At 43.0% G+C, this 22,025-nt stretch overlaps 2 protein-coding genes across 2 annotated transcripts; one reads left to right on the top strand and one right to left on the bottom strand.

The window, feature by feature from the left end:
- Positions 1-2,732: 2,732 nt before the first annotated feature.
- SAMD15 (sterile alpha motif domain containing 15) lies at positions 2,733-5,715 on the bottom strand. The gene is made up of 3 exons (XM_062495393.1): positions 5,557-5,715; positions 5,298-5,396; positions 2,733-3,013 (listed from the first exon to the last, which is right to left on the bottom strand). Exons 1-3 carry the CDS (start codon positions 5,713-5,715, stop codon positions 2,747-2,749), a joined length of 525 nt encoding a protein of 174 aa, XP_062351377.1. The 3' UTR covers positions 2,733-2,746.
- Positions 5,716-6,077: 362 nt separating this feature from the next.
- TMED8 (transmembrane p24 trafficking protein family member 8) lies at positions 6,078-21,378 on the top strand. The gene is made up of 7 exons (XM_062495213.1): positions 6,078-6,150; positions 7,136-7,214; positions 9,774-9,903; positions 10,782-10,920; positions 11,187-11,486; positions 12,553-12,807; positions 17,513-21,378. Exons 1-6 carry the CDS (start codon positions 6,078-6,080, stop codon positions 12,768-12,770), a joined length of 939 nt encoding a protein of 312 aa, XP_062351197.1. The 3' UTR covers positions 12,771-12,807; positions 17,513-21,378.
- Positions 21,379-22,025: the final 647 nt, after the last annotated feature.

Genomic DNA, 22,025 nt, shown 5'->3' with positions numbered 1-22,025 from the left:
CCTGCAATTTCTGGGTTTTGCCACTGGATGGGACTCGAAACCATTGTTTCTACAAAAGGGGACCCAAAACATCTGAAAAACCACCCTGCAATTAGGAGTTGCTGAGTGTGCTTGAAGAACCCATGGTGTTCACCCTGCCATCATGGCCGAATGGTTATGTGACTTTATATGCAGCCTGTCAAGGACTTCTGTTTACAAAATTAGTATGAGCTACATAAAATACAAGCTATATTAGACTTGTTAATACTAATTTTAGCATCCCACACCTGAAATCGTCCCAGATCAGAGGTTTCAAACCAAACAGGTCTGGTTGTCAGTGCGATTCCTCACAGCAGTGTGAGATGAGACTATCCCTTCACATCTGTGTGCACACTGGTAATTGATACTTGATTTTGTTGATACTGCAAGAAAAATAAAATTCCATTAATAGTGGGTAGTTATTTTTATGCAGGCCTGAACAGCATCATGTAGCAAAATCTGCCTCACCAGAAGGCACTGAAACTAAGCAATGACCTCAGCTTTCCTGAAGGCTGCCTCATCTGTGCAGAGCAAAAACCTTCCTGCCCAGGTTCGTTGGCAAGAGTTTTGTCAGCAAAGATTTTTCCTCTTCAATTACATAAGAGGAGAAAGTAGACAGCTGAATGCTGAGGTACTGCTTGTCTCTGCTTTGCACCTGGCCTCATCTCACATAAAACATAGGCCACCTTGTCGGGTTGGAAGGTGCTGAACTCTGTGTTGTCCTTAGGACCACATCTCTGCTCTAGGAATTGCCTTAAACAATTTATTAGCAACAGAAGGCCCGAACTGAAAAATTTTGTCCCTAGATCCTACTTAACAAGGCAGTCTGAAGCAACTGATCAACACTAGGGTATTGGATGCAAAACCAACCAAAAAAAAAAAAAAAACCTTCCTATGGGAATATCTAGAGAGGCCAGTTCTTGAGGATAATGATCATGAACAGTTCATGAGCTGTTGAGGATGTTAAGTCAGAGGAACGCTGCTTGAGGGAAAGGATTCCAGCATTTGCAGGACTATTCTAGAGCCATTAGTCTCAGTTTTACTTCACTTGACAGAGTGATGCCTTGAATATTTTATATTCAAGTCTCTGAATCTCATGGTTTCTCAAAGGCCCAAGAAAGTCTTGTGATCAGATACTGAAGAAAACCACTATTTGTTACATTATTAGCAAGCTGCTTTGGACTGTTGTTACCAATAAATGTTTCCACTTGTTTTCCCTTCCCAGAACCTTCCCCTGGTTTGACCTGACAGCTGTGCCACTGAGGAAGTCTCTCTTTAGCCAGTTGCTAGAAAAGAGAGAGCTTGTCTGGTGCCATCTGATGCCTGGTGCTCTACTGTACCAGGTACCCTCTGGAGACTGTCCTACAAAGTAAAGTGGGCCAGTCAGTACCAAGACATCTCTTACTTCAGCTGTAGTGGAGCCTAGTGTGATATTGGATGACAAATCTCCATTCTCCACAGCTGCTTTCAACAATTTCTCAGAAATTCCAGAGGAAAATGGTGATTATGGTTCTAAATCTTCATAAACCATAGCGAGGCCCATAAGGAATGCTTTGCTAAGAGCTCATCCCAGCCCCCCTTCATGGGACTAAGCAGTGCAAGAACCAGCACTGTTAACTCTCAGACTCTTGAAACTATTCCAGCCAATAACCCTATGTACACATTCTGTTCTTATTACATAGTATTCTTGGCCTATGAACTGCTTTCAGTTTCACAGTGTTTCTATTGAAGCTTCAATACAAACCTGAATTAGAAAACCAATTACAGTTACTTTGTAGTGGCTACAGATTTGTTATAACAAACTAAACAGGATCAGGCCCAGTCTTTTTTTGTTGTATTTTTTCATTCCCCTGGGGGATCTTGAGAAAGGCATTAAGTCCTGACAGCATACTAATGATTTAGTCAGGAGCACTCTTTCTGTTGAGCCAGGCTTTCATGACCACTCACTTCTACTTCCTTGATGGTGATAATGCATCCCACCCTCACCACCACAGACTATATGATATGTCCTTCAAGGAAAAAGGTTACTGGATACTCTGTCCAAATCCACCTGGGACAATGACATTTTTATTCTCCAAATTCTCTAGTTCAGTGTTCTTTTGTACTTTCTGCCACCATCTATCATGTGTTTCAGTACTGTTTACCATGATAAAACACTGCCTGCCTGGTTTTGCCTCACAGGAAATCATTTACCTCACCTCTGTGGTGAGGCCAAGGATTAGTTATGCATGTTGCACCTAGACCCCTTGCTTAATTATGATTTCTGACAACAACTGTCACCACACCTGCACACCAGTTATTGTATATGCCATTTATCTTACATCTGGGTTTCAGAGCAAGCCCAGTCTGCAGACACTGAAGCCTGGGAGAAATCTATTCACTTGAGCATCTGGGAAATTCTTATCAATCATTTGTGCCTAAAATATTTGCCTAATTGTTTTTTGGACTTTTTAAATCAACTGTGAAGCAGAAATGAAAGACAGGCAATGATACAGTCTGATCTACAACCTCCACTTCACTTAGTTCCTGTAAACAAATGAAGTATTGCAGAAAAGAGACAATGTGGTGTAATAAAACATCTAAGACCTGCAGTGGCAGTGCAGTGCACAATTTTTTTGTAATTGTGTAAAGGTGGATCTGTACCTCCTTGAACAATCTCCAAGGTAATAAGGGTACAGTGGCTGTGGCTGCTGGGCTTCTTACAAGGGCAAAAGTGCAGTATGAGTCTCTAATTCTGCCTCTGCATGTCCTGTGATGCAGGAAGAGCATCCACTTCCATCATGGTCTGGGATCCTTGCAAAGAAGGAACTGTAGTATATGGCTCCAGTCCTGCTTTTTGGATAAACTGTGAGAAAGTGAGGGCATCTGCCCTCTTTCCTGTTGGTGCCTTTCTCTCTAGGAAGAGACCCATATTGTCTCTGTATGGGAGGGCAATGGATCTGCTGAATAGAGGCTCCTCAATCCCCAGCAGCTCTCGCACGTGTCGTGAAATTTCCTGAAACACAAGACAAAACACCAGAAATTCTCATTTTTCAAACCAAGACAATAGGGAAACAGCTAAAACCATCTATTCCATGTCAGAGCAGCAGGAAAAAATAAGTGATATTCTGAATTTTGTACAGTTTCAAGTTGCAACTGTAAACACAGTGCATATCACCTTCTCTTAAGATTTACTATCAGGGATGGCCTCACATCTGGTCTCTTAGTGGTATAAATATAGCTCTGCTTTCATGCTTGCACTTCAAGGACAAACAAGTTATGGGTGAATGAAGTGCAGTCTCTTCTGCTTAATGTAAAATCATCGTTCTTTGTTAAATTATAATGTGAATGACAATCTACACAAAGGTGTAAAAAGTGATTAGCAAAAAGTCATATTGTTCATTTAGAAAATGATGAGTGTATTGTTGTCTGAGCCAGCTGGACCTGGAACTGTGAGCAGAGTCTTACCATTGTTTCTGAAGCAACTTCTGAGAATTTAACTATCTAATTTATCTGAAGCTTTAAAATACAATTTGCAAGGGTTTACTGATCTTTCAGAATATCTGTTCAAAACTTCCCCCAGTTTCATCTTGACTCTGAAAAGTAGTACCCTTCCTTTTGTGATAACAAAAGAACACCAGACTTGTATCTTGAGTGGTATCGATATTTAAAATACCAGTACAGTGGGATTAAAACCAGCAGTAATGTCACTTGTCCACGCTGCATAGCTTTCACATAATTAGCTGTGTAATTCTCTACCAAACTGCCATTTTCCCTAAACTGCAAACAGTTTCTGTCTCACTGAGCTGATGCTATCGCTCTTATTTCTATAGTAACTGTATCAGTTTCAACTGCCTTTAACTTTTCACCTGTTCTAGTAGACACTTCCTGAAAGACCCACAGGGACACATCCTGCAGAGCTCTGCATATTGGGATTCTCTCCAAATAAAATTCTTTCAAACACAAATAACCGGCAGGATAGGACATGACCTTTGAGAACATCTAGGTTTCACTGAAGTCTGTGAGATGTTCCTGATTTACTTGCAAGCTTTAGAAAACATTACTGAGACAGTCTCACTTCCAAGCTTGTGGCAGTATCCTGGCTGTCTATTGCTTATCTGGAGGAATTTCAGTTCCTGTGAGAGGAAGAATGGGTTACAGTTGATATGTCACACCCATGGCCTAATATTACTCAGCAGTTGAACTAAGACCGTACATAATCCCTATATCCCAATAAGAGGGTGAGGCTTACAATGCTTATACAATTCTTCCACTCTTGTAAAGCACAAATTACTATGGTCTCTATCTGCTTGTACCAAATATATTCATGAAGGTTTACTGTCTGAAAAACTTAGTGTTAAATTTATGCCTTTCTCTCAAAGCAACAGGCAAAGTCATGGCACTAGGTAGTGTTTTTGGTGGCATAACTAGTTTCAAACAGTTAAGATTGTGCAACCAGATAGAACTGCGGTGCAATTGCATTTTGGTACTATAGAATAAAATAAACAATGTTAATACTCTAGTCACTGGAGCATAAAGCTGCTTCTTTCTTCTTGGTTTGAACTTCTACCTGTGTCTTCTGGTGAAAGCAACTTCAAATTGTGATGCAAAACAGATGATTTGGCTCTGTAAATGCAGTCCCTCTGTGGTTTCCACTAGGAGAGGGAAATAGGGTAATGACATTTAAGACAACTTGTTGATTTTCTGAACTTTTAGGGAGCTTTGGAAGGTCAGACTGTAGCCCTGAAGTTCAGTCTTAACTATCAGTATTTGTTAAAGAAAATATGTAGGTTTGAAAGGAAAAAGACCAATTACATGTTTATAAAATAAGGAAGAAACAGAGCTCCCACTTGTGTCCAGCAAAGCGTAAAAGGAGGAAATGAAAACAAGTGGCTGTTTTGCTGCTTGAGATCAGTGGCTCAATTGCTGCAGGTTAAATCTAACTAGGTTTTCGTAAGTTCTACGAATCAGTAAGTGGAAAATTATTTAAAAGAAATTTTGAGCGTGCATGCATCTTACTAAGCAGTTTTATGGGGCTAGAGGGCAACATATACTTAAAGAAAGACAAAGCACTCATGGTGCCCTAGAAAAGTCTTAGATCTGCAGCCATCTAAAGACCCGAATAGACTTATACTCTAAAACTATGACTGTATAAATTCGGTTGTCCAGTTTTAGGCGCACTCTGAATCAGCGCTCTGCCCGGGCACAGAGGCCATAGCCCGGCCCGCCTGCCAGCGGGCAGGGGCAGCGCTGGGCTGGGCCGAGGGGCTGAGCAGGGAGCTCCGGGAGCCGCAGCCCACCTGCGTGTGGCCGAAGTCCGTGACGCCCATGCCGGGCAGGTTGGAGCAGTTCACCTGGATGAGGCGGCGGCCGGTGACGCCGTTGGCCCTGAAGCATTCCTGTGCAGGGAAGCGGAAGGAAAAGGCGAATCGCCTCTGCCACTACCGGCCCCCCGCCGCTCACACACGCACACGCTCACACACACACACTGAGTTCAGGGCTACCGGCCCAGGCGGCGCCTTGGGCCGCTGTTTCCCGCCCGGACCGACAGTCCCGCACCTCGTACTGGGGGAAGCCGAGCTGCGCCACCCACTCAGCCACTTCCTCGACGCTCCAGGTCAGGAAGGGCCAGACGGACGGCTGTCTCCCCGCGCCCCCGGGCTCAGGCTGCGGCCCTTCAGCCACTCCAGGCCTCGCGGGACCCGGGCGCGGCTCCATCGGCTCCAATCCCCAGGTCGCCACGGCAACGCGTCTTCAGGGGACCCCGTTACCGTGGCGACCATCACTTCCTGGAGGTGCGCCCCCTTCTCCCTTCCGCCACTCCCTCCCTGCTGTCAGCCTGCAACGCCGCCCGCGCCCCGCGCCTCTGCAGAACTAAGTGCTGATTGGCTGCGTTGTCGAGGGGGGAGGCTGAGGCATGAGCACCGAAGCGCCACCGTCTCCCTGCGGCCCGGCTCACACGCGCTCGCTCGGTGTTTCCGCCCCCTCACCCCCCCCCCCCCCCCCCCCCGCTCGGGTGTTTCCGGCCGCCTCGCCCCGGCCACGCTCGGGTGCTTCCGGCCGCCCGCCGAGCCGTGCCCATGTCGGACGCGCTCTCCGCCGGCTCCCGCTCCGAGCCCCCGGGCGGCGACGCCGCGCCCCGGGGTCCCGCAGGTACGGGGTGGGCAGGGCAGGGGGCAGCCCGTGTTTAGCGTTGGCCTTGCGGGGCGAGTTTCCTATACGTGGTGGGTTTGCTCGTTTGTGCCGGAGAAGCCGTGTTTCCGGGTGGCAGCTCCCCGCGGTGGCAGCGCGATGCCCGCTGCGGACGGACAGCAGCGCTGCGGGTGCCGGGGCTGAGTGGAGAGGGACGGACTGTGGTCTCTGCGCCACTTCCCTGCCGCTCGGGCCCTGGAGCTGCAGCAAGAGTTCCTCCCGTGCAGCGGGAAGAGCGAGCAGTGATGGAGGTTTGTGCTCTCCCCGGTGGGAGAGGCCCCGTCTAGCCGAGAGCGGGACTGTGCCGAGGGCTCCGTGCCCCTGGGCTGGAGCTGTCTCCTTCCCGCCCTGACTCTCGGGAATCCTCCGAGGGGCATCAGCAGCCTGCACAAGCCGGAACTTGTCTGTGCCCTGTTCACTGCCTTAACGCGGTCGGAGAGCAGGGCTGTGAAGCGCGTACCGCAGATCTATGGGGACCGAGTTAAGCAGACTCGGGAAGGACCAGGAGCCGTCTTTATGGACGGTCCTTTCAACTGACCTAGGAATTTCTATCTCATCAGTGCCCTTTGTGAGCTGCTGCTGCATGATTTCTTTTTCCAGGGCTTTGTCAGCTCAGCTTTACGTGATGAAATTTGGCCTTGTTCTGTCCTTCTGAAGCTAGAATTAGTAGTTCCTGAATGAACCCTGCTTCTGAGAATGGCTTTACACCAAAAACATGCGTAGATTTTTGTTCTCCCTTTTGTAGGGTTGAGGCCACTAAAAATCTTCGTTCTGCAAGGTTCTAGATACAGCTCGTAACATGAAAAACTGGTTGGCACAGGTCTTTGTTCCACAGCTGTGTGACCTTGTCAGTGTTTGAGTGCTGGCTTCAGATTTTTTCCTGTCAGTGTGTTATAAACACCAATATTTATTTTACCTTCTCTTCCTGTATTCTGTTTGTTGTTAGCAAATGAAGACTCAGCCCAAAAGACAGAGGTTGCAGATCAGCTAGTTGATTCTTTGGAGTCCAGTGCTTCGCAGAGCGGGTAGGAAAACATTTTTGTGTGTTGTGGCCCACATGCATGACGGTCTGTTTCATTCCTGTGAGCTCTTCCATATGGCAGTTTATTCTGTGCAGGTAAAAAGAGGGGACTAGAGACTGAACTGTCTGCTTTGGGACAGTATATACCAGAATCAGTATGGGAGGACCTGTTTTTACGGGCTTTAAGGTTGTTTTGAAGCTTGTGAAATGTAGTTCATGGCTCAGCTATTCAAATCATAGAATCATTCAGCTTGAAAGGAGCCCTTTGTGATTTTATAATCCATTATAAGAGCTACTACATTTTCAGGGGGAAATTTTCTATATCTTGTCTGAAGGATACTTTAATAGTTGAGCATGCCTACTGTCTGTAAATCTGGTGGAAGCTTGTACAAGAAAATACCTTTTACTATTTTCTGGACAATCTTTTGTCTTTTTTCTTTGTCAGTTGTTTTCTGTGTCTCTCCATTAATGCTGCTTACCAACCCTATTATCAGGTGTTTGCCGTGTTGGTACCAGCTGGGCATGTGATGTTTGTGGCCAAGTAATTTCAGTGGTTACAAGCACTAATACTGTGCAGTGCAGTGCAGTTTCATTTGCCATTATACCTTTGTTGCACAGGATACAATTTCAGAAATGTGTGAGTTAATTACAGTAGGTAATCCACAGCTTCATCAAAAAACATGTAAAAATCCAGGAAAAAACCCCTACATCAAACTACCCTTCTTCCCAAAACAGCAGTTTGATGCCATCCTGTTTTGATGCTGCTGACCTCTCTACCAGACTTTCTGACTTTAGAGGATATAATAAAAAGATGGAAGAATTCATTTAATTTTCTTTAAAGAGATTAATACACACTGTGAGCAAAAGAGCCAAAGTAGATTATGGATACTTGTGGACATTACCTATTAAATTTGTCTTAATTTAGATCTTGTTTGAAAGGGATGCAGATGGTTCAAAAGGTTTGTGTGAGGAGGAATCAGCTGAACTCTGTCTTTGTAACTCTGCTTGTAAAGCTTGTGTAACTCTTCCTAATCTTTCAGTGAGACTCTTGGGTATCAGTGGTATCTAGAGGAAAAAATTCCCAAACTGAAAGCTGCTGTGTTGATGGAAGAGTTTGGAGCACCTATGGTAACAAATGACCAAATAGCCCATCTAGGTGTGTTCATGCAAGTGCTAAACTGAAATGCAAATAGGCTGGAAAACAATAGCATAGAAGTCCAAGAATTCTTCCTTTAAAAAATTGTTCCCATGTGTTCTTATCTTGTCCATCTGCTGCCATTTTGTGAACCTGCTATTAATTTCATTAGAGTTGTTCTTACAGATATTCTGGTCTATCGTGTCAGTTCTAGGAAAGGAAATCACACTGTTGAGAGAATATAAGTAAAAAATTTCTTTGTTTCTGGATAAATTCTGTAGTGCCATAGGAGTAACAATTTGAGAACAAAAGCCACATTTTCCCTCTTCATGTCTGCCCTGTGGATGCAAAATGTGTATATTTTATTTTATTTTTATTTATTCCAAACTATATTCATAGTCTGCTTCCTTGCTAATGAAAATATTTCTCATTTCTGAAAGGAGACATTTGAAGAAATGCATTTTTTTCTTCCATTAATGGTGTGTTCTCATGTTTCTGATTCTTTAGAGCAAAGCAGTTGACATTGGTTTTATAGTGCTGTGGGAAGGTTTTGATTTTCAGAAGTGCAAATATTTCTATTCCTATTTAATACTAGGTTGCTTCTCACAGAAGTTTCACATATGTAATGAGAGTGTTACAGAGGACACTCTTCTGGCATCTGAGTTCATTTGGGATTTTAAGTCTAGCTATAGACAACATGCAGCAATTTTTTTCAATATAACTTAGAAGAAAACCCTCAGCAGAGGATAAACGCTTTCTTGCCCATTCTTTTCCTGCTACGTACCATTCTTATTGTTTTAGCATGTCCATTTTCTTTTGTTACACTGCAGTACTTGGACCTCCTTGCTTAAGTTATTGTGCTGCCCATTGTATGTCTTACTGCTTGCTTATCTGTGGAGTGTATTTCCATATGGCAGAGAGACACTTGGGTGCTCCCTGTATCTGTTGGGATGGCTAGTAGGAAAGGCATAAGGGACCACTTAAATAGATGGCATTCTCAGGATGGCTGTCAAAATTGTTCTGCATTCTTTCACTGATACAGTTGATCTCTGAGGGAGTATGCAGATGCCATGCAGTAGCTGGCATAAAAGAAGTTGTCCTTTCTTGGTCAGAAAAGTTGCTACTCATGTCCATCCTTCGTATAGTGTTGGTGAGCTAGCATGCTGTGGGGTGAGTGCAGTGAATTTCTGCCATCTAAAGGATGGTAATTACAGAGTATCCCACTGAAGTTGCTCCCCTGGCTCACATGGGACGTAATCATGCAGAGCTGGCAGGACTGAGGTGGGTAGGGGTTCTTTGTCCAGTTGGCAGGTGCTGACCACAGAAGCTTGTTCCTTCAGTTCGTTTGAATTTGAGTTCCAGAGCAGCGATTCCTCTGCTGACTGTGCCCTGGGTGCAAGTGCTGAATTTGCTCTCTTCCTCCAAAAGGTCACAGGCTTGGGCGCACCTGAGCGCGGGCACAACAGAGCATTTGAAGGAAGAGATTGGCACGCTGGGAGACCAGAAAGTGGCTGAACTAGAAGAGAACCTGCCTAACCAAACCAGATCTATCAGAAAGGTAGATGGATGTTTCTTATGTCTGAGAACAAAGACGGAAGTGCAGCAGCAGTTCTCCCACCCTACTACTGTGCTTGCCGCAATGGGACTGAGGCTTTAAGGGTTGTGTTAAGATAAAAGTAGTATTAATATAGATTTAGTTACATTTTTTCCTGTATATTAGTGGGAGATAAATGGTATCAGTCTAATGTGCAAAATCCCTCTGGTGTCTTCAGCTAGTCCTTGCTTCCTTGCTCATTGAGGCTTCAAGGTAATTGTCATCTTCTGCACTTATCTGGTCTTTCTGGAAATTCCATTCTTGCAGATTTATGGAAGAGGGAACTGAAAGTCCCTTGTTTCTTCTTGTGAGCAGCCAATATGCCTTACAGATAGAGACAGGAAAACCTGACTCTGTTTGCATATATGAGAAGAGAGGTCCTAGTGAACCAGATGGACTTCTGACTGAGATGCATCAATGACAGTTTGATTGTGGCTGTAGTCTAGATGCACACAGAGCTGAAAGGCTCTCCCTAGAGAGATTGTGTGTTGGGAATTCTTTCCAAGAATAGTTGACTAAATCTATAAGGCTGTTGCTTTCTTGAGGGGTGACAACTCTGATGCAAGTGTGAAAACGTGCTTGCCCAGGACTCCCAGGGAGGCCAAGGGGAGTGAAATTTGTGACACAAATGCAGCATTTGACTTCAAAGTTCATGAGTTTGGTGCAGTGGGGAAACAATGCTGAGAGGTGTCTCAGAGCTAGCCTACACTAATAATAGAAGCTTCTGCAGATCTGACTTGGTTTCATAAAGACGCCTAAGTTACTAACGACTTGTTTCAAATCTAGGCAGGGACTTTTTAACCAGGATGGTCTTTGTGACAATGTTTATGTGCTTTGTGCAGGAAGCCATTCCATTAACCAGATACCATGTGCCTCAGGGAATAGGGGATATAGTCATGATTCAGTCAGATCACACTGGTGCTGTGGATATCCTTTCAGCCGAGCTGGAGACTGCAGACCTCCTTGGGGAGCAGAGGAAAGGTGAGTCCTGAAGGCAGAACTCTTGTCTGGGTAACTTTTTAGGTGCCTGCCCTGGCTAGAAGAGCAGAGGCTGCCCTAGAGACACTTCTAATTTCTGCTGGAAATTTGGGCTCCTGCCTAGTGAGTGGAAAAACTTCACATCTGGGGCTTTTGGGAGCAGGTCCTGGAATGCAGGCTCCTTGCCAGAAATAGCTTCACCATTTTCAGTTAACAGTTTGTCAGTAGTGAAAAGTCATGTAAACCTGTGAAATTTTCCATTGTCTCAGCTCAGCCTCCCCCTCTGGCTCCACCCACCATGTGGACCACTGAGAAGATGAAGGAATTCAAAGCTAAGATTGGAAAGGAGAAGAATGGCCGGATGGTGGTGAAGCGAGGCGAGGTGGTGACAGTCCGTGTGCCAACCCATCCTGAAGGGAAATGCATTTGCTGGGAGTTTGCTACAGATGACTATGACATTGGGTTTGGAGTCTATTTTGACTGGACCACAGTTACTAGCACTGCCATTACTGTTCAGGTCAGTGAATCCAGTGATGAGGAGGATGAAGAGGAGGACGAGGAAATTGAAGGTTAGTGCAGATCTTATAAGGGTTAATTTGTGTAGCTTGTTGCCATGTTGCTGAGAGTATCTGTCAGATGCTGTAGTTTCCATCTACTTTGTTTAGTCAGCCATTTTGCTATCTGCAGCCTTTTGGGTTTTGATAAGAAAGCAGTTGGCCCTTTCTGCTTCAGCATGTCAATGGCTGTCCTCTCAAGAGCATTCTTAAAATTGAACACACGGAAAAATAAAATCAGAATTCACTCAGTGAATTGAGAAATTTTAGCCTGGCTCTTTTTGTTAGACTCTCAGACTGAGAAATTTCTGGTGGTGAGTGGAGCAAGATTTTGTTTTGAGTTGTTTTTATGGGCTTTGTTTGTGGGGCTTTTTTGTTGGTTGGCTTTTTTTAATTTTTTTTAGGTGGGCTTAGTGGTTTTTTTTTTGGTTTTTTTGTTTTGTTTTGTTTTCTTGGTTTTGTTTTTTTTTTTGGGTGGGTTGCTTGTTTTTTGTTTTTTTCTCCCATGTCTTCCTGTGTCTGCAATGTTTGCTACCTGTGTCAATGTGCTTGGGAAACACAGACTAATGTTGCCCATTCTGTGGCTTCAGTGTATGTGTGACCAGTGTAGCTGGGAGGTTTGTGTCTGAATTTTGCAGGCTCTGTAAGCAGGGGTAGGTTCCTTTATAAGGAATCCTCTTGGAGAAGTGATTTGAGGACATAGACACTATGAGATAACAGCTAAGAGCTTTCCTGCCTCTCTTTGCTTCAAGTCTATATCACATGACTGATGTGTGTATAAAAGCAGCAAGGTGTCTAAAAGGTAAGTTAAAGCAGAGAGGAGACTGGGCTAGGCTAGTAAATACTGTCCCATCAGTATTCCCAAGAGAACTGGTTCTTGGTATGACCTTTGTTATGATAAGGAAGGCTGGACTTTGTGGGAATTATTTGCAGAAAGGTCAGAGGAAATGCTCTGGGTAATGCTACCACAGTTAGCCTTCCATATAGCTGCACGTCTGTGCTGCATTCTGGTCTTGTTGGTTCTTTATCTGGATTATGTAATGGTTCTGGCCTGCTTACTTGTCTCCTCTCTCCAATTCAGGACTGTCCCCTGTAGGCGATGTGGAACGGGGTTCCAAAAGCTACCTGCGGAACCGCTATGGGGAGATCATGCCTGTGTACCGGAGGAACAGCCACCGGGAGGTACAGGCAGGCAGCCACGAGTACCCGGGCGAGGGCATCTACCTGCTGAAATTTGATAACTCGTACTCTCTGCTCCGCAATAAGACTCTGTTCTTTCACGTCTACTACACTAGCTGAAGAAGAGGGAAGGGGCAAGGATGGCAGGAAGGTGATGGTGAGTGTAGCAGGCTGCCACCCAGCCCTGGTACTGCCTGATGGGCACTGCTGTGTGACAGAACCACAGCACAATTCTGCCAGCTCTTCTTTGGACGTGAACTGGTTTCTCCGCACACCCTTCTTCCCCACTGTCCCAGGGAAGAAAGGTAGTTGTGACTGCCTGGTTGTTCTCAGGCAGCTGCTCTTTCTCTAAAACTTTGGGAGGTCTGCTCTATGCAGGCGTTGGGCTGGGCCTTCACATCACAGCTGGCAATTGCCTAGAAACCACGTTCAGGTGGTTGTGATTCTGATCTGTTGTGCTGGTACAAAAATGAAGTGAAAGTAATCTGTTACTATTTTGTGAATACCTTTTCGAACTCTCCTGCTGCGTCTGCATCACTAGAGGGCAGCTGTTACCTTCAGTGAGCCAGAAGCACAGCTGGCTTGTCACTTAGCCAGGGTAACTCCATGGTTTACCATCGCTACAGTCACCAGCAGTCAGTGCTTCCTTCCCTCACGTGAGTGGGTGGGAGTGCAGCTGGCCAGCAGCAGCCCATGCTGCAGTGGCTTGGCAGTGCTACAACAGGTGGGCCCAAATAGCAGCCACAACTCATTTTTGAACAGGGGGTGGGAGCAGGGTGCACACCTCATAGCTCATAGGAAGGCTTTTCTGTAGATTAAGAATTGGATGTTATATCTGCTGATTGTAGGCATATATAGATGATTAAAACCTCAGTGATTACCAGAAGTTTTTTCTGTAATCCAGATGTGAAGCAGAAGTCATTACTTTACTGCCATGCTGAATGAATACAAAATGGTTGGAATACAACCAATAAATATAGAGGAAATTTTTCTTAGTAGCAGGATGTTGGTTCACTGGTATTGCAACCATATATAGCAAGGAAAAGGCTCTGATAGAAATGCAGTTTGTCAGCTGCTATTGCTGTTGCAAAGGTATTATTAGAAAGTTCCTTGGCATGTTTCGGTGACTAGTGATGGTATTAGTTATCATCTTCTGCATAAGCAGTGGCTGAGTTGAACAAGGAGAAGTTAATCCATCAGAGGGGAATTTTAAAACATATTTATTTGTAACTGTTGTTTATTTTAATACTTTTAACTTGAAATTGTTCTCTTTTCTAAGAATACTGCTGTATTTACATTTTGATACCTCTTTGCAGAGACACAAAATTACTTTCCATGGTGATACTAGAAAAGTTTTGAGTTGTATTTTTAAATCATCCAGGTAAAGCACCTCTATTTAGTCCATTCCTTCTATTGAGAGGAAATGATGGACAGAATTATTTGGGGTAGTTAAAGCCAAAGATTTTGCTCTCATAGGAGGGCTGCATATTTTCAATTAAGGGTATATTGTAATGCTGTACCATCTGCTCTGTATTCAGGCTTACTTTTAACTATATCTACTTACTGATTCACTGCTCCAGAGCACTTAACTGGTCAAAATGGTAAGAGAGGAAGCAGTCAGTCTACAGTAGAGCAGCCCAAGCTGGGGGCAGGAGGAGTGGAAATTGGAAGAGCACTGCTTGGAGCACAGTGGCTTTCTGGGGAAGTAGGCAAGGAGCAGAATTGTTGCTACTTTGGGCCCTGAGATGGGGAGAAAATACCTTCCTCAAAAGAGAGTGTGTATTCACCAGGGTGGGGAAGAACTGCAAAGCTGCCTTATTCAAGCAGGTCAAGCACAGGGAGACAGGGCAGTACGGCTTGGTATGTGTCAGAGCAAGATGTTCTTTGAGTTAGTAGCTTGCAGAGGGCTATTCCTTCCTTTAACCTCTCATGGATGAAATGAAGAATCATCCCGTGGCCTTTCTACAGCACTTGAATCAGGCCTGAGCAATTTAGGTTAAGGTGTTTGGATTTTTTTTATCCTTTGTTTATCAGGTTCCTAGATATTGCTGATGGAGTGACTCATTTCACTTCTAAGAAAGAAGTATGTTTGCTGATATAAAACATCAGTTTAACAACATTTCATAGTTGATGTGTTGTGTGTAGACTAGGGAATGAGAGGCTGGAGAGCAGCACTGCAGAAAGGGATGTGGGGGTCCTGGTTGATGGCAAGTTGATCACAAGTTAGCAGTGCCTTGGCAGCCAGGAGGGACAGCCTTGCCCTGGGGTGCATCAGGCACAGCATGGCCAGCCAGGGGAGGGAGGGATTGTCCTGCTCTGCTCTGCACTGGGGCAGCCTGACCTTGAGTACTGGGGGCAGTTTTGGGAGCCACAATATAAAAAAGCCAATTAAGCCATTAAAGACCAACCAAAAGAGGGCCACAAGGATCATGACGATCATGATGGGTCTCTTCCAACTCAACATACTCTATGATTCTATGACCCTTTTGTTCTGAGTCACTGGAAAACACCTTAAAACTATTTATGATCACACAGAAAACACTATGGGCCAATGACAGGAGAAAAGTTGCACATAAAATACAGAAGTTTGTCATGTCCCAGAGCAATAAGATCAGCAACATACATGTGTGGTCAATGCCAGGGTTCTTCAGTCTGTTCTGCAGCCTCTGGGAAAACTTGCTGGTGTTGGAAGTCAGTGGTGAAGTTCTGCAAGACTGTTGAAGGAAATAAAAACATAGGAATTACAGTTTTCTTAGAGGTTTCACTAGGTTGTTTCTTACATTATTTTTAGTGTTGTTAATTTGGAAAAAATACTTTTGTTCATCACTCCATGCATGTCAGGGAAATGTTTTGTAAAAGTGGGTACACTTAAGCTTATGACAATTTGGAGTTCACAGATTGACTTAAGTTTATGGGATTTCACTTAGTTTCATTACCTAAAAGACTGCATCAGGTGGAACCTTACAGTAGAGGATTAGACTAATAATTTTTTTCAAAGAGATAATGTAGGAAGTAAAGGTATCAACAACAGGGAAATGGCAGATTTATTTAGTAAATGCTTTAACAACACAAGCCAGTCTCTGAAAATAAGGTCAGTGCTGAAATTAAGGTCAGTGCCAAATTGTCAGGAGATGGGACTATACTTCTTTTCCAGCTTCAGTGCGTCTTATGACAAAGAGGGAAAAGGGTCTGTATCCTTACAAATTATAGTCTCTATCTGTCCATCTGATAGGCACTGTAGAAGCTGATGTGAAGCAGGAGAATCTGAGGAATTGCAATAATTCACATTCTGATAGAAATTGCAGAAATTCTCAAAAATTTCCGGGCTCTTCAGGCCTTTAGACTCAGAGAAGTGTTTAAATAACTGGTTTTAAGAAATGAGATTTTTTTATGGGTTGTTTTGTAAAAGAAATAAACATTTCATTAAAAGTTTATTGAAAATGTCATTGCTGATAACATCTGAATTATTGAAACCTCTAGAAACACTAAACACAGTAACAGTTTCATTATATTTTGTACAACTATTCATACCCATATAGTAAAAAATTCCTTAAAAAGCTGGTAACCAAATCCAGCAGTAGCAGTTGAGTATTATGAAGACACTTCTGCAGCTCAGGCCACCTGAGTTACTCATCACATTCTGCAATTGACATTATTCTTTCATAACAGCTTCTGGTTTAAAGGAGAGTTGAGTTAGAAAAGCAAATCACAAGCAAATCTGTTGGGGAATTTTACTCCCCCATCCTTTTTAAACTATTGGTTTGCGAATAATCAAAGTTACTGATTAAAAATGTGACCGATTCATGAAGCGTAATTCACATAGCAGGCTTCAGTCATGTCAGTCAGGTACAAAATACTTGGACAGACAAGGACTGTAAGGCAAGGCTGTGCCAGGAACATCAGAAATTATTATGACATGGCTGCAATGTGCAACTCCTCCAGTACTTAAGGAGTACAGTACACCTGTGCCTCATGAAGCACTACATGCAGCAGTAACTGGAACATGCCCAGTTTTCCCCAGATGTTCTCAAGGCTGTTCTTGTGGCTTCCAAACCCATCCCCTCTCCCTCCTCACCAGGTATCCTGCACTCAGGTCAGTGCTGTGAACCAGGTGTAACCCATCTCCTGCACACACATCCCCACAGGTACAGCACCCCAGCACGTGTAACCTCTCTCTCACAGCCCTGCAGGTACAGCAACCTGGTCTAGTTGAAGGTGTCTCTGCCCATGGGAAAACAGCTGGAACTAGATGATATTCAAGGTCCTCTTCCAATCCAAAGCATTCTATGATTTTATGAGTAAATGTGACAATACTTTAACAAGATATGATGGCACTACTTAATTGTTTACTGCATAGAGGACAGGGTCAGATAAAACTGTCAGGGAGACCCTCTGCTGAGTCATGAGGTTCAGGAAGGACCCCTTATTTTTTTTAAACTCTCTTCTTGAGAATTTAGGTGTGTCTGGATCCAGACTTAGTCCCAGACTTGGCCAGCAGTTTACATCTAGAGGATTATGTGTATAGTCAATCCTGTATCTCAGCTAAGATTTCAAAGTTTTGTATGCTATTAAGCACTTAGTGAGAATTCCTTAGCAAAGAATCTCTCAGCCTCAAGAAGTTAACCCTAATAGGCATCCCTGCTTGAGTGGAGATCCTGGAGCACAGCATACTACCATGCAGGAGAGGGTAACAGGCCCTGGGCTGTCCACTATCTAGAGTGAGACGATTGACTTTATTTATGCAATAAAAAGTCATATTTCCATACAGGCTGTATGTTGGGTTTCCTTGTGCCCAACTGGCTCTAAGCTATTGAGCAAGACTGACGGCCTTTTAACTATTGTGTTTTTATCTGTCTTCTCAGAGACCAGCTTAAGCCTGATACAGTCCTCCCAGCCACCACTGGTGGCTGGCTATTGCTCAAGCAGAAGTGGGAGGGGAGAGCACACTGTCAGCCAAAGCACCAAACAGAAGAAGATGGAATAGACCCTTCAGTCTGACCACATTGCCCTACTCAATGATTGCTGTTGGTCCTTGGCTGTGAGATCTGCAGAATCCTGTGTGTGTGCTAGTTAACATATGATGGACTATTTGGCACCTACTCCACTTTTTAACTAGGACTTATTTATTGTTGAAGGGATCTCTGGCCTGTATGTACATGAGATATTCCAGAATTGTTGATCCTCAGCTGCACAGCTTGTTGTAGGCTAGTGGGTTATCTCCATTTAAAACTATACTGTGGCATCCCTGTTGCTAGCTTGCAGCTACTTCCCTCTTCTGTCTGTTGCTCATAATAAGGTGTGAAATGCATTTTGGCATGTTTTAAAAAATTAATAAGGCCTGCCTTACAACCAGTTTAATCACTTGGTGACATAGAGATAGTATGTGCCAGTTTTCAAGCCATTAGTTAATGGGGTTTTTTTTTAAGATAAATTGCACTGTAAATGGCAAACCTTTTCTTCAGTTCTTGCTTTCTGAAGTGTGGACCAATCTTTAATAAGACTCGAGTCACTCTTTTGGAACTGTGTCCATCTACTTGGTCTCACTGACTTAAGCCCAAAAGCAGCATTGAGTGTGGGATGTCATCCCAATGAGTGTGTGCCCAGCCTGCAAATGCAGCCTGCCCACAGACAGGCCTGCTGCAGTGGAACCAAAAGCATTTGGTGTGTGTTGTTTCACTGCTTAAGTTTCCCAGAAGTATCTTATGACACAAGATAGTTTTAGGAATATTTAATCTTCAGGAGAGCATCACAGTTGTACAGGATAATTCCTCTTCTTGTTTATTATATTTCCACATTATACAAGTATGTAGTTTTTCAGATATTCAAATAGCATTCATTATCGAAGTGACAACTTCTTTTTGGAAGGATAGAGAGTTTTTTATTAATTTTCTGATAAATCCAATACTTTGTCTGTGTAATTAGTGATTAACAGCAGCCATTCCCATTCAATATCAAACCCACAGTTGTTTCAGAGAAACAATCTTATTTTGCATGTGTAATATTTTCAGTTTGGTATTTGTATTCAATCCTGCTAGCTGCCTTAGGCAGTTATGGTAGCCCTACTTATTTAAATAGAGATCTTTGGAATTAGACCTTGGGTCAAGAAAGAAAAATAAAGTTTAAATGCAGTTGAACTTCAGAGAGGGGAAAATAATTCTCAGGAAAGGAAAATTTCTTCTTTGTTTCCATGGAAGGAAGATTTTAATTAGGTTTTTAATATATGTTTTCTTTCCTTCTAAATTGTCTCTAGAAATTCAGAAAACTAAATCAAGGAAGAAGTTTCTTTTGCATTTTGGGTTTGCTTTTGTGAAAGCACAAAATTATTTTCCATTTTGTTTTGAATATAATTTAGATCTAAATAAAATTTACATGTTCAGAGACATATCCTGTAACAAAGGACTTGTATAAAAATTACCTTGCGTAAGTGTTTAGTTATAATAATGGTACAAATCTGTTGGACATTTTTTGTCAGAGAAGGTAATAAGCTGTCCATTGTTTTCTCTTTTTTGCTTTAGGTGTAATGTAGCAGCAGGAGTTTAAAATGTATGTGTTATATCGAGAGCAGAGAATTAAAATTGCTTAAATCAAGGACCACTAATGGTACTGCTTACGTGTACTCAGACTCTTTGGAGGCCTGTAACACATGTTCTCAGGAAAGGTTACTGGTGTCAGACACAGGCTTGTAGAAAATTAATGCTCGGGATCCATTTAATATGCACAAGCAGGTAGGATGAAAATGTGTTAAGAGGAAGAGCTTAGTTACCTGACTTCAGGTGCTAAGAAGGTTGAGTTACTATGCACTAGTCTAGAAGGCAGCCACATGCCTTTCTTTGTGGCTCTACCCTGTCAGATTGTCTCCTTGTACCTGTGTGTGCATGTAACCTCCATCAATGGCCTGCAGTGGGTCAGTCATTGTGGTGCTAAACCTGGTGAGGTGAATTTGAAGCAAACCTTATTACAGGTCTAGCTGCTGAAAGATTTTGTCCTTGTGGGGAATTAGGGTAGATAATGAATCCCTAAATGAGTTCACGTTCATCCCCACTGTTTATACTCTTCCTTCTTGTCTCACTACCCCTATTAAAGCCACTCTACAGAGGATTTATCACGAGGTGCCTTAGGAATAAAGAGCATGTCTGAAATAAGAACCATAGGTGTCATTAACACAGGAGATTTTCTCTTATTTCTCTGCCCATTTGGGTAGGGGGTGATACTTGCTAAGGTCAGGCAGGGAGAGTCCCTCTAGGCTGTTCCTGGAGGTCTGATCTGTTCATAGACCGCCTTGTTGCTGTAAGATGAGTAGTACAATGGAATTTGAATTTCCTGGTGCCATACATTCTTTGCCTTCATATGCTGCTGTCAGATGTCTAGGAACACCAGAGGACTACTCCTTTTGATATGCTGACACTAAACCCAAGGACCAGGGGAACGGTAGATAGACACAAAAAAGAGTTTCTTATGGTCATTCATAATTTTCTCTAAAAAGAGTGTTGAAATCCAGAGTTGTAAGTGGTGTGTGCTTATGCATATTGAGTGTGGATGAGAGATCAAAGCAACAAAGTTTTTTGTTTGTTTGTTTTTTATTTCTATAAGTGTGAAAGAAAATACTATTTCTCCTTATATCTAGGAAAATCTCATATCTATCGGGTGTGACAATGTCATGTAGACATTGTCTACATGAGAATGAGAACTTCACAACTGGCAGAATTAAGAACTGGGAACTGATTGTATTAAATACATTGCTAATTAGACTGCGAAAGAAGACAGGAGTTTATCAGGAGTTAAAGTGCTATGGCATTTATCTAAAGACATTGATTTGCAGTAAATACCAATTAAATAAAGTTTTGGAAGATACATAAAACAGCAGAGTTCAAATGTATATTGCAAGAAGAGTTTTCTGGGGTTATAGTCCACATTTGCTTGGAGAAAGTATCTGGCTATGTAATCTGAAACTGTTGCTGTTGCAGCTGAAGGTGCATCAGGCCAGGTGGATGGTGGATCTGAGTCCCCTTGGCTTTTCTAGGTTCCATTCTGGATATTACATGTTGCTTTCTCAGATTCATCATACATTAAATGTAGCCTTTATTGGGAAGCGAGGAAGAATTTTCTGATGCATCAGTGAGAGTTATCTGTTTTAAACCCATCTGGACTGGTGAGTCAAGTCCCTTGGACAAGAAACAGGATGCCAGACACAAAATTCAGAGCTAAGGAGACATTGCCAAGTAATGACCTTGACATTTAGAAGCTGTGTTTGGAAATTATAAATATCTGGAGATAACCTCCTTGCAACCTCCAAGATGCTCTGGGGACATCTCTCCTCAGAGGGAAGCAGGCTGCTTTCCACTCACAGCTCCAGGCCATTAGCACAGGCTTTCAATGGGGAGCACCTTGTAGCTTGTCATACCTTTTTCAGACCTATGCTCTTGTGAACTATGATGGTTGTATGTCAGTCCTTATCTATGTGATGTGAATATTTTTGATGTCCTGTGATTTCAAAATTGAGTTCTCAGCACCGTTTGCTTTTCATGCACTCACCAAGAGGTGAGTTTTAAATAGAGGATATTTTAACAAAATGTGGCACTGGACTCTTTCTGAAGGGCACATATGAAGGCTATATTTATAGTGTGCTTGCATTCCTTCTACAATTGGTTTGTATTGTTTGTATTTGATGTGTTGTCGTTGATTTGTAATAATATATTGGAACTTACTCCCGTTAAATAAACTTTTCACTATGCAACCAAGAACTCTGTCTTCTGTTTAAGGCAAGTGAATATCTTGATATGAAAATTCAACTACAAACTTTCCAACAAAACAAGAAGGCAGTTAGCTTTAGGAGCAAAGAAGAGGCAAATATGCAAAATATACTTTGCAGTATACAGGAGATTCTTATGCAAATGGATAGGAAAATGCTGTGTTGTCAGCTTGCGATGATGGTTCCAGCCAGGAAATCTTCTGTGTGTAAAATGACTTGCTGGAATATTTTTCTTGAGATTATACTGAATGCTTGAGAAATTGGAGAGGAACAAGCAAGTAGCCAAGCTCATATAATGGACATAGGTATAGGCAGAGTTTGAATACTTTACCCTCCAGTTTTTCATACTGGTACTTGTCACCTCCATTTGCAGAGATCCCCTAGCTCCTTTGTTACTTCAGCTTTCAATCTGGAGGATTTAAAAACATCTCTTCAGTTACCAGATACTAAATAAATTGTTTAGAGGAAAGTGTTTGCCCTTCCCAGCTTCTCACAGCTGCTTTGCCCATCAGCTTTATCACACCACAAAGGCTCTGTTTACATGTCCTGAAAGAAGCACTTGCTGGTCAAAATGAGGAATGATGCCTGTAGTGGGAGTCATTTTTTCTCACCTATCTCATTTGAAG

The sequence above is a fragment of the Cinclus cinclus genome, chromosome 6 (assembly GCF_963662255.1).
Source record: "Cinclus cinclus chromosome 6, bCinCin1.1, whole genome shotgun sequence".
Lineage (NCBI taxonomy): Eukaryota > Metazoa > Chordata > Aves > Passeriformes > Cinclidae > Cinclus > Cinclus cinclus.
Note: the sequence above shows the minus strand (reverse complement) of the source record. Positions and strands in the feature narration are given on the sequence as shown.

Coding starts and splice junctions, on each gene's coding strand:
- TMED8 (XM_062495213.1), top strand. CDS start 6,078: ATGTCGGACGCGCTCTCCGCCGGCTCCCGCTCCGAGCCCCCGGGCGGC. Junction 7,215..9,773: donor TCCAGTGCTTCGCAGAGCGG/GTAGGAAAACAT, acceptor TTCCTCCAAAAG/GTCACAGGCTTGGGCGCACC. Junction 11,487..12,552: donor GGAGGACGAGGAAATTGAAG/GTTAGTGCAGAT, acceptor TCTCCAATTCAG/GACTGTCCCCTGTAGGCGAT.
- SAMD15 (XM_062495393.1), bottom strand. CDS start 5,715: ATGGAGCCGCGCCCGGGTCCCGCGAGGCCTGGAGTGGCTGAAGGGCCG. Junction 5,397..5,556: donor TCGGCTTCCCCCAGTACGAG/GTGCGGGACTGT, acceptor TTCCCTGCACAG/GAATGCTTCAGGGCCAACGG. Junction 3,014..5,297: donor CGGACTTCGGCCACACGCAG/GTGGGCTGCGGC, acceptor CTTGTGTTTCAG/GAAATTTCACGACACGTGCG.